Consider the following 11,964-nt stretch of genomic DNA (forward strand, 5'->3'; position numbering starts at 1 on the left):
AAAAAGATCAACCCATAATGTTATATTATATATTATTATATAGCTAACTTCTAATCATCTACTGTACAAAGATTTAAGAATAGTAAATGCCATAAAAGATCATAAAGGCAATTGGTCAAATGAATAGCAAAAATCAACGTTTGAAGACTTAAAGCGTATCAAAATAAAAAGCCATTGAAGGCCTATTCAATATGATCATATGCCTTTGTCAAAATACTAACATATGACAAATTAAACATTTCTCATAATAAAAGCTAAGCTATTAAGGCTAATTAAATGTAGTCAGAAACGTTTTGAACAATAAAATATTTGACTGACATTAAAACAAAATAAATATTAAGAAAATAAAGAATATATTATTTTTGAGATATTAAATAGAAAATATTATTTTTCTAACAATGTGAAATTCGAATTTTAGACATTTATAACAGTCCCCAACTTCAAATATTTATATATGTCTCAAGTTTGAACTACTTAGTAACTTGATCCAAACATGTGAAGTTAGCATAAACCAAGTCTAAAATTGGTTCAGAAAATTTCTTGTAACATTACTTTAATCTATACTGGAGAACTTTCTTGTAAAATTTACATATAAACTTCTCTCACTATGATGGCGTAATCACCCGATATGAGCAAGTAATTACCCTTTTTATGCTCTCCGTATACAAATTTTATAATAACTAATATGCAGAGGCGAATCAAGGATTTTTGGAACATGGGTTCACCACTACAAAAAAAAGGGAAAAATTTATTAAGTAAGGCTTGATTCCGAGACCTCTAGGTAAATAATTCAATCTTTAACCAAGTGTACCATTTACCTTTTTTGTAGCATGTGTTTCAGCAAATAGTATTATACTAATTGTAGGAAATATATACATAAAATACCTAGTTTTACAGAAAGACCATGTATTCACGTGCCCCATTTTTTACACCTAAAATCGCCTCTGCTAATATGAAATACAACGAACAACATACGTTTCGAGAAACTAATTAATTTAAGTTAAAGCTGAACTAGCTAGGAAGTCGTTTGCAGTTTCGTGCATGGTATACATTCACGAATACTGACTTAGAACTGAAACATCACTATTGAATAGTCCGTCACTACAAGAAAGTTTTATTAAATAATACTAGTAGCAAAAAAAAAAAAAATACATTATGAAATAAGTGATGTGCTGTTTAAGTAAGTAGTAAATGTGTTCTTATCATTTGAAATTCTCAATATCTAATAGAGAGTCGCATAAATAGTTTCTACGTGCAGTTTTGTAAGTCTACTGAATTCTGTTGCTACTGTTGTTTTATTTTCCACCTTTGCCTCTAGAATGAATCATCAGACATCAATATCGTATCATAGTTCCACTTGAATTTCTTAGTTATCCAAACACCAGCAGTAATAATCAGATCGTGAGATTTCCAGCATTTTTTGAGGTGTCATCCTCTCAAGCTCGCTTTGCTTCCACGACGCAAAATTATTACGATTTTGTGGGTCAGTGGCAAGTGGATACTCCTCCCTTTTGTGAGCTTGTGATTTCATTCTCATGTACAGCTTCATTGTTGCTACACAGTCATCATACGGATCTTGCACTCCTGTCTGAATCTCATACCTATGGATGGCAACATAAGCATATTAATACTATAACAAGAGCAACAACAACAACATAACCAGCGTAGTCCCATAAGTGGGATCTAGGGACGTTGGTGTGTATGCAGCTAGCCTTACTCCTACCTTGTGAAGGTAGAGAGGTGGTTTCCGCTGGACCTTGCCTCAAACAAAGCATATCAAAAATAGTATGAAAAGAAAATACAACAGTGAAGAAGCCAAGTAAAAAATAATGAAGAAAAGAACCGCAGTAACAACAAATGAAACGATAACCGAATTAAGCAAATGAAACGGCAAATAATAATAAAATCGAAAAGTAAGATAGTAAGACAGATATTAATGACCAAGAATAATATTATTTTAAAATATTAGCTTTACCATCAGTATTTGTAAATACTGCTATTTAAAAAACTGGTGAAATGTTTAAAACTTATTTGAAAAGTATTTCAAGTGAAATAATAATTTTTAATTCACAAATTTTCAACTTTTTTATTCCAGGTGATAAAATATATATATATATATATATATATATATATATATATATATATATATATATATATATATATATATATTCAAACATCGTTTAAACTATCAAATAGTACTTTTTTTAAACTTCAACTTTGAATACTTTCTTCGAAGAATCCTTCCTTTAGGATTCTATACTATGCTTGCAACTAATATTACTACTATAGTTGATAACAAGAGAGAAGCATCGAGATTTGCTTATTTGCGTACCCAAGATAAGCTTTAGTCAAGTGCTTGAGTGAGTTGCTGATCTTGCTTGTTTTCATCAGTGGAGGGTATATTGCAGTATCCCTTCAGACAAAAATGTTGATGAAACGTCAAATTTATTGTAATAACTAGGAGGAATTTGCATGGTCTTAGTTTCAGTTGTAAGTAGATTTAATTTACATATATTCACATTGTAATTTCTCTAACCCAATTGGTGTAATTTAATATGTAGTATCATTATCTAATCTTATTTTTCAGATTACTAATTCATTTTATTATGTGCAGTTACCTCTAATTATTTTTTAATTGACCTGATACTGTAAACACTCTACTACCATTACATATTGTTATCCAAGTTAAATTAATTGTAACTATCTTAAAGGAATTACCTGATCATTAATGGTGGGTAGTCCAGGTCTAAACATTTAAGATCATGACCCAAACCATGTCCAACAAGGATCCTAGCCCTTCCACTTCTAGAACGAATTTGCCAAATAGGTTCCCCATTACAAAGATATTCTTGAATCTTTCTTGATACTTGCTTCAGTGGCACTGCATCCCTCAAATGTTCTGGCCTTATCCCCGTTATTTCATACCTAAACATATACATACAACATAATTCATCTAGAATTAATATCCTAGGACTATATAACTAAACTGGAATTCACTAAATTAATTTTAGTACTATAATTACCTATAGTTAGTGACAGAAAGCTTTGGTGCGACGTAGGAGTGAAAGAGGATCCTTTCATGTTCATCAATGAGGCAAACTCTAGCACAAAGGTCAAGAGAGCCATCGGAACCACCGCCAACCATTTTGCAGGCAAGAGCAACAACTCTTCCACGGCTATTTTCAATCCTTAGGTCATCTTGAATGCCCAACTTAGCCATGCGATAGAGCACACCCTGAAAATGAACCAACACAACTATACGGATTAGAGCAAAATAGGGGTGTCAAATGGACAAGTTGAACTGCATTTTGGAGAGTTAAAAAGGTAAATTTAGTAAATAGGGTGATCATAACTCGTCCATTATTATCTTGATTTTTTGGGCAGGCCAACTTAATCCAATCTGTTCAATCCATAACTATTTTTCACTTGTTTGTTTGTGCTTTTATAATTTGTTCAATTATCAAATCAAACTAATAAAACTTTTTATTTATTTATCATGACTATATAAAACAAACAAAATAAAATCCAAGTTACTACTTTTGTTTGTTTTCATAAGTTTTCTTGTGGATTAATTTGGGTCGGATATAAATGCTCCAAATTGGTCAACCTTTTAGATGGCCGCTAATTTTGGGCTATGCCCAAAATGACTCACCAATGTATATCAACTGAACTCATCATCTAATTTGTATTTTGACAGATTATGTGAATTATATTTTCATGGACTAAATTTGACACTCTTGACCAAAGGCCAAAAAACAATTATATATCTTGAAACTATTGTTGTGGAGATTGAATAAGCATACATTATTTGAACGTGAGAGTTGACATGATTCCTTGTGAGCCCTAAGTGCACTCCGGCTACTAAGGATTGTCAAACAAATGTCACATCCTCGCTCCTTGAAAATCTTCTCACAGTCGGCCTTTGGCAATGGCCCTGAAAAATATTAATTTGGTAACAAGGCATAATCATATTAATTTATTAATTAGAAATCATAACCGATTAGCAGAAAAAGTTAATCAACCAGTACTGGGACTTGTTGCTAGGAAAAATTTAAGATATATACCAATGAGATGCTCTCTCAAAGATTCAAAAGATCGACAGTGCTTTCTGCAAATCCCACACATGGGTTCATGAACTGAATGATAGGATGTCCTCATGTGGTCAACTAGGTGCTCCATTTTGTTGAATTGCCTATAGCATGCTGCACACTTGTTCCTGTGTACCCCATGAAATTTTACAGAGTTATAAGTTCCAATGAACTGATGGTATAATTTTTTTTACACAATCTGGTCAACTATATATATGATGAGTACAATTAAATCTGATAAACGTTAATTAACGCAACCTACTATCACACAAAGGTTAAAATACACTGAAAGTGTAAAGAATCGTTAATCCGTTATGCGTTCTATAACTAAAATCCCTTTGAAAGAGTACCTTTTAATACTACTGCTTATTATCATGAATGAAACAAATAGTATAAGGTATGAAAACAACTAAACAAGTTAGTAAAACTGTGAACAAAGACATACTATATGGTACCTGAGAGTCTCGGAAGATTCACATCTGTGGTCCATTGTAGTGGTTAATACTTGAGAAATATTGAAAATTGAGTAGAGAAGAGAGAGCTGATCAGAATAATTGAGAGAATGGGAGGATATCAAGCTATTTATAGAGGTAATGGAAGACGAAGCCTCTAGAAAAACTCTTGGTGCTAATTAAGCAAGTTCTTATATACCATACTAATATCGTTATTACCAAACGATATATATGGACTTAAATCTCATTTAAGATTCGGATATTACTTAAATATCAAGATTGGCTACATAGGTAACAACTGCAAATCGGAAACCTTTGTAGTAATCAAAATGCTTTGGGCCCACAATTGGGCTATACGAGAATATTTGACCATTTTTTGGCGCGGATCGTCCTTCTTTTGGGGTGGTTTTTAATTTTTTCCCCTCAAATTGGTGGTCTTTAATTTTTATCTTTCGCCTAATATTTCGAGATTCTGAGTTCGAACCCCAACTTAGTAAAAATAAGAAGGAATTTCGAAGGCAAAATTCTACCTTAAGGCAAAGTTTTACCCAAAACTCTATTTTTGAAACTCTGAGGTAGTGAGTTTTGCATGCAAAACTTTGCCTTGCGATTTTTTTTTTTTTTTTAATTTTTGACTGAGCAGGTAGGTCGAACCGGAAACAAAAGAATTTTTAGCTAAAGGCAAAAATTAAAGACCACCAATTTGAGGGGTAAATATTAAAGACCACCCCAGCGAAGGCAATCCAGCAAATTGCCCATATTTGACAGCACCGTGTCCTAGAATCTGCAAGACCACTGATCATGTCTAAGGTTCTAAAAAGGATTTATAAGTTTTACGCGCTGATATCATAAAATATTTACTCTCTCAATTCCAATTTATGTGATAGTCTTTTTCGTTTTATCTGTCCAAAAAAATAATGTCATTTTTTTATATTTATAAATAATTTAATTTAAAAGTTCCTATTGTAAGTAGTCTTAATGAGATGACTTATAACTACACAAATATCTAAGACTTGTTTTAGACCACAAATTTAAAAGACATAATGGTAAAAAAACATATCTCAAGTATCATTTTTTTGTGAGTTTTCTACCTAAACTATCACCAACTATTTATCAAAGCACAGCTGAACTATCAAGTGTTTATGTTTCCTACCTAAACTATCACCAAGTATTTATCAAAACACCTCGACTAGTATCTAATGGTGCTGAAAACTCGCAAAAAAAAGTGATACTTCATATGGGTTTTTGACCATTATCTCTTAAACTTTGTAACTTTCCAATTAATTCTTTAATTATCTATGTGGAGTGCCATTTGACACCATTTTTAAACAAAACAAATAGAGAGTGTACACCACACACCATCAGATATTAGTCGAGGGGTGTTGTGATAAATAGTTGGTGATAGTTTAGGTAAAAAAACGCAAATACCTGATAGTTCATGTAAGAATTTTTACGATTATCTCAATTTAAAAAAAAAAAAAATCATTTCTTTCTTAAATTTCATGTCAAGTCAAATGGTGTCATATAAATTGTAAAAGGAGAGGAAAGTTTTTACACATAGCATAATAAATCCGTTATAACAGAGCATTTATCTCTTTTACAAATTTACGGACTATACTTAAAGGTAAATCATTAATTAATTTGTTTATAGTTTTGACTCTTGTGTGACCTAACTTATATTATATGTACATATGAATTTAGGGATGTTAATTAAATGGACGAGTTGAGCTGAATTCAAATTCAATGTGATGAATTAATAAATGACGGGTTATCAACCCGTCCAAAGAGTATTTAGGTTGAGATGAACTAGGTCAAGATAGGCTAAACGATGGCTCATAGTCCATCTCATCCAACTCTTCCAAATTTTAAATTCCTTATAAATTGTTAAATTATCTACTGCTATTTTTGTCTTTATTATGACTATATGTGATATATCAAACAAAAAAAAGGTCTTTTTAAAAATATATTGACAACGTTTCTCATGGATCAATTTGGGTTACATATTTAGTTTCAATCGGTCCAGCTTATACAAGGATTTAAATTGACAGGTTAAAATGAGCTCAGTTAATATATGAGCGGCTTATTAACCCGCCAAATTTGAACAAGTTGAACGGAACATATTTTCTTAGGTTAATTTCATCATTCCTACATATGTTAAGTAAATAAAAGTTTAAAGTCAGGAATGAATGAGATGCTGCGGTTACATTTCAGATATAAGGTTGTAAATTTAGTTGGAGCAGAGGGTACGTTCTTGAAGGTAAATGTGACGCACGCTTATCTTCTGTATGAAGTGAGAATAATGCTTTAGTACTGACACATTTATCTTGATCAGGTAGTAATAGATTCTTCAAATTTAAATTTGGACCGTACGTGTCCTGTCACAAAATCAAAATTAACGTTAAAGTTACTTGAGTTGACAAAGATATATAAATTTGATGATCAATAAGCTGGGGTATTGGACAGAGACACTGAGCCAGGATTTGACGTTTATAGATTCAGGATTTTAGTTTTTTTCTTAAAGTTATTGAGTTCTAAGTTAATAATTTGTATATGCTTAATTGGCTTTTTTTAATACAAATATAAGATTTGGATAAAAGCTATTGGGTTCGACCGAACCCGTACCCGATGAGCTAGCTCCGTCCATGGACAAGATTAAACCAGATAAAACAAAGCAGTATTCATGAATTATACTACTATATACTGTATATGATATGGGATAAGAAATAAGGATGGAATGCATGTGCGAATAATTAGTGGACGGTAACAAGTGGGTAAAAGTTGGAAATCTTAATGCACATTATAATGCAATAAGGTAAAAATGGGTGTACTTTCGGCAAAAGCATTAATAGAGGCTGCAGATAAGGTATTCTATCCTTTTGCTGATGCTAGTTTTACCTATTCAGTACTATCAACATATTTGCTACTTGAGATAGTATTTATCAGTTTGGAATGTTTTATGCTTTATTCTTAGTACTTGTAATATTTAATTATGTACTAATATAGTGATTCAACTAGATTAGTGCTAATTAATTGATCCATGCAGTATCAATGTAAAATAAAGATATAGGAACCGAATTACGAGAAAATAGGGACAGCCAGAAGAAAAATAAAGAGAAAAACATCAATGCGATGAAGCCTCTTTAAACAACAGTCATCTTCAATAATATAATTTCGTTATAATAAGCTAATTTTCTTTGAAACCAACTTTTCTATATTATACTTTACCTCTGTAACAATTCTTTACCTATCAAAGTAACGTTTGTTAGACCTTGTATGTTTTGATGATTGAAAAAGTAAATGACCTAGTTGAACGAACCAGGTCAATGGACATTGCATGTTTGATCTCAGAGTCCAGATGCAAGTAGAACTCTTGTATTAAAGATTTCGAGATACAAACTTAGCGGACAAGATATAAGAGTCCTTGAAAAAGTTATCTAAGATAAACTTTAGACTCCTACAGTGCCTATATCAAGCCGTGTGACAAGAGGTTGCCTCCATCTCAAACACTATCTCTCCTCATGGGCCTTATCAAGCAGGTGTTTTTATTCTCACAATATATATATATATATATATATATATATATATATATATATATATATATATAAGTCTTCATTGGAAGAATCTCACGCACTCACATAGAGGGAAAAGCAGAATTTGAGCAAATAAGCAAAAGCAATATTTGAGAGTTCTGATTGACTACTGAAGTGTGGACTGATACGGATGACCTGATTGAAGAACCTGTTTAATTGTGTAATACTTTACAGTTTTCAAGTCTAGTATTTTGTATTAGGGTTGTTTATCAAGTTGTACGATTCCATCTTTCTTAGAAGCATTGTAGTAGGTATAAACAATTGTCAAATTTAATTCCAACTTGAGGGCAACTTGGAAAAGGCTCAATAATCCAGGGAGATTATTGAAATAGGAATTAGAGTTAGTTCCTAGCTAGGTTGCAAGCTTTGTAATCGAATTTGTTGAGGCTCACAATAGTAGTGGAGTTTGAGGCAAATTCTACAGAGGTGTAGGTCGTGGTTTTTTCACCCTTGTGAACCGGGTGATTTCCACGTAAAAATATTGTGTCATTACTTTTCTGTCTTTTATTATTCCGCAATGTGTATTTGGAACAGATAAAATAACCTGATTCATCCTCTAGGCGAAAATCAGACATAACTTAAGTTAGATATTTGATCGTGCAAAATAACAACGTTCATCGTTATGATTTATGAAGATGCCCTATTTCTAAAATTACCTCATCATATCACTCTTACTCAAATATTATGTAATGAATTTTCAAATATCTAATAACCAAAAAACAATCTATTAAATATATATAGTTTATTGACGATAGATTTTAATGAGGAATCTGGAACGTCAAAAAGTTCTTGTAACAAACATAAGCATTTAAAGATGAAATTGAGACTTTTTTTATTCTGTCAATTTGTTACACATGAAAAATTTGAAAAAAGATTTTTTTGGGTAATCATAACAACCAAATAAGATTTTTAAACATCAAATGTTATTATAAGAGTAATAATCTCTGTAACATGCAAAAATATGATCCGGATAAACGAGACTGTTATAGAAACTGTAGATAAATTAATTTAATTTTTCAACTTTACTGCAGCCCGTGGAAATATCTAAGTCTTTAGTATTTTGAAACTTTTATTTGAATATATTCGGTCAAGATTTATATTCAGTGGATATATAATTTGACATTCCACTATTAGGAATGTCAAATCGATGGGTTGAACTAATTTGGAGGGGTCAAAATGGGCTTAACAAAATGATCCATCTAAAGTTATCTAGACTAAAATAGTTTAAAAAACGGGTCATAATCTAACCTGCTCAATTCTTACTTAGTTTTAGTTTATTTATTTTGTTCTTTATAATTTTTTAAGCACATAATGAGACCGTTTCTCCCCTTTATTATGACTATATAAAACATATCAAACAAAAATGTCTTTTTGAAAGTATTTTGATAAAAAATTTGAAAAGTTTTTGACAAGATTCCTCACGAGCCAATTTGAGCTTCATATCAGCGCAATTTTTAGACGGACTGAATTGGGTGGGGTTTAACGGGTTGAGCCAATAAATGGACGGGTTAGACGAATCATGTTTTCATGGGCTAATTTTTTCACTCCAATAATTTATGCTAGAAAATAACGGGCAACTTACAGAAACTACTGCCTTTAAAGAGCTTTTAACAATCCGTTGCTATATTTTATGTATTTACATTTCATAGCTAGTTCAGAGAAATTCCCTGTACATGAGTGTATTTGAATACATTGTTCAGTTGTATTCAACCTTATTTGATGTCGCGTGTATTTGAATGTATTTGATCAATACATGCAACCTTAATTTCTTTGAATACATGTGTATTCAAAATGATTGTACATTCCAGTGAATTTAAATACACGACGGAGTTGTGTATTCCAGTGTATTTACATATTGATTTATCCTTTTGTTTTGGTTGTATTTGAATGTATTCGAGCTCCGATCAGCACGGTCGCCGCTGAACATCGCAAGATTGAATGTATTCGACTGTATTTGAATGTATTTGTGTTGTAGCCGGCTAGTATTTCACTGATGTAGAGTGTATTCAAGTGTATTCAAAAACGTAAATCGGTTGTATCAAACAATGACATGGGTAAATTTGTATACAAAAAACAAAATTTCATATACAAAAGTTTCAGATACCTTTGTATTTACTCGGAAAAAATAGGATATAGATCATTTAAACAACACAGACAATCAAATATATACATCTAGTTTTGCCCAAAAATACAATCAGCCAAATACATATAACTTATAACACTAAAAAAATGATAAATACACTCAGATTTGAGCTACAAGAAGGACAAGAAGCCATGAATTCCGGCCAGACGAATACACTCAGATCTACAAAATACACTGTATTTATACTAAAAAAAAATGAAGAATTAGCTAACACTGTATTTTAGGAGCTCTTAGAGTTATATCAAGCCTGAGATTGTCAGATACATTGTATTTTAGGAGCTATATCAAGCCTCAGATTGTCAGATACACTGTATTTTAGGAGCTATATCAAGCCTGAGATTGTCTCCACTCCTCAAAAACGAAAACTTAGATCGGTTTGCCGCCGCCGCCATTGTTTCAGATCTGAAAATGGTGAACTCAAATGGATTTTCAGATTTTTCTCACTTCGCGTCACCCAAATGTCTCAGCTAGGGTTGACAACGTTTTCTTTAGCAATATGTGAATCCAAAGCAACAAAATAGACTTCAACAACAATTCCTTACTGATTTCAGATTTTACACTTCGGGTGTGTTGGCATGAAGGAAACTTTTGGGAAAATATTTTCCTTCATACCAAACACGCCCTTCATGTAACTACCTCTGTCCAGAACCGGTGACGAGCAGGTTTTACCGAGGGAGAAGAGAGAGGGAGCAGAGAGAGAGAGGTGAAGGAGAAGAGAGATCTGCGAGGTGAGGAAAATCAATTGAAAACGGAAGACTATTGAGATGCCGGGTATCTTATACAAGAAGGGGGACGTGTTGCCAAAAACCTTCTGGGCAAAAAATAATATGCAATTACTAGTTATGAGGTGTAAATTAGAAAAAGACTATAGCTACGAAAAGTCAATAAAATAAATAGTAGTTATTATCCATAAATACCTCTTAGAGTAAGCTATATCATGTAAAATTTCACTATTATCTCTTATAACTTTTTGGCATTCATACAGACTTAACGAAAAATAAGGCACAATAGAAGAAAAAGATTTACATAGAAAATACATATTAGTTGAAAATGTTTTAGATATGTTAGTAGTTAGCACTTTTACTTTTTGCCATATATTTTTCTTGGAGTTGTATTAGCCACTGAGATTTATAAGTTCATAAAAATATAAAGAACCTCTAGGATTACTTTTCTTTGTTTTATATAATATATTGACATGAGATGAGTATTTTAAATTGAATAATATGATCAGTATTGATTTATATAAAAGAGCCAATTTGTTTTGGGAATGAAACTGTGATTACGTTATAATATGATTGAACTAAAAGGTTGTGGACGTAACTGCGCATTACTTTCCCAAATATTACATTCGTCCTACTCCAACGGATGAATCTATATGATTAGCATCACCACTGTACGACAACAAGCTTTTGGAGATGTCAGATTTTCTTTTTCTTCCGCAAAAGTTCTTTGTGTATTTTTTTTTTTTTTTTTTAATATTCGGTCATACTCTTTTTATTTATTTTTTTCCATCTTATTACAAGTAGAAACAATTCAACTCAAGCTTTTTGACCATAAAGTGAGGCCCTCATAATCTATTCGTATATTATGGATGCTCCTAGAGAAAGGGTAATGATTTACAGTTCTGTCTGAAGAATAATTCAGTAGATTCTTGAGGCTTGAGAGTTGGGACCATTGCATGCATCCTTTCC

General features: G+C 31.9%; 1 protein-coding gene across 1 annotated transcript; it reads right to left on the reverse strand.

Annotated features, from left to right (window-relative positions):
* Nucleotides 1–1,099: 1,099 nt before the first annotated feature.
* LOC132048057 (RNA exonuclease 4-like) lies at nt 1,100–4,635 on the reverse strand. The gene is made up of 7 exons (XM_059439000.1): nt 4,544–4,635; nt 4,065–4,216; nt 3,804–3,934; nt 3,024–3,235; nt 2,719–2,925; nt 2,333–2,413; nt 1,100–1,601 (listed from the first exon to the last, which is right to left on the reverse strand). Exons 1-7 carry the CDS (start codon nt 4,576–4,578, stop codon nt 1,367–1,369), a joined length of 1,053 nt encoding a protein of 350 aa, XP_059294983.1. The 5' UTR covers nt 4,579–4,635; the 3' UTR covers nt 1,100–1,366.
* Nucleotides 4,636–11,964: the final 7,329 nt, after the last annotated feature.

Source organism: Lycium ferocissimum, chromosome 2 (genome assembly GCF_029784015.1).
Source record: "Lycium ferocissimum isolate CSIRO_LF1 chromosome 2, AGI_CSIRO_Lferr_CH_V1, whole genome shotgun sequence".
Classification (NCBI taxonomy): domain Eukaryota; kingdom Viridiplantae; phylum Streptophyta; class Magnoliopsida; order Solanales; family Solanaceae; genus Lycium; species Lycium ferocissimum.

Excerpts from the sequence above, each read along its gene's own strand:
- LOC132048057 (XM_059439000.1), bottom strand. The coding sequence starts at position 4,578 with ATGGACCACAGATGTGAATCTTCCGAGACTCTCAG. Across the intron at positions 4,217-4,543 it reads GAATCTTCCGAGACTCTCAG|GAACAAGTGTGCAGCATGCT; the intron begins GTACCATATAGT and ends TGGGGTACACAG. Across the intron at positions 2,414-2,718 it reads TACCCACCATTAATGATCAG|GGATACTGCAATATACCCTC; the intron begins GTAATTCCTTTA and ends TTTTGTCTGAAG.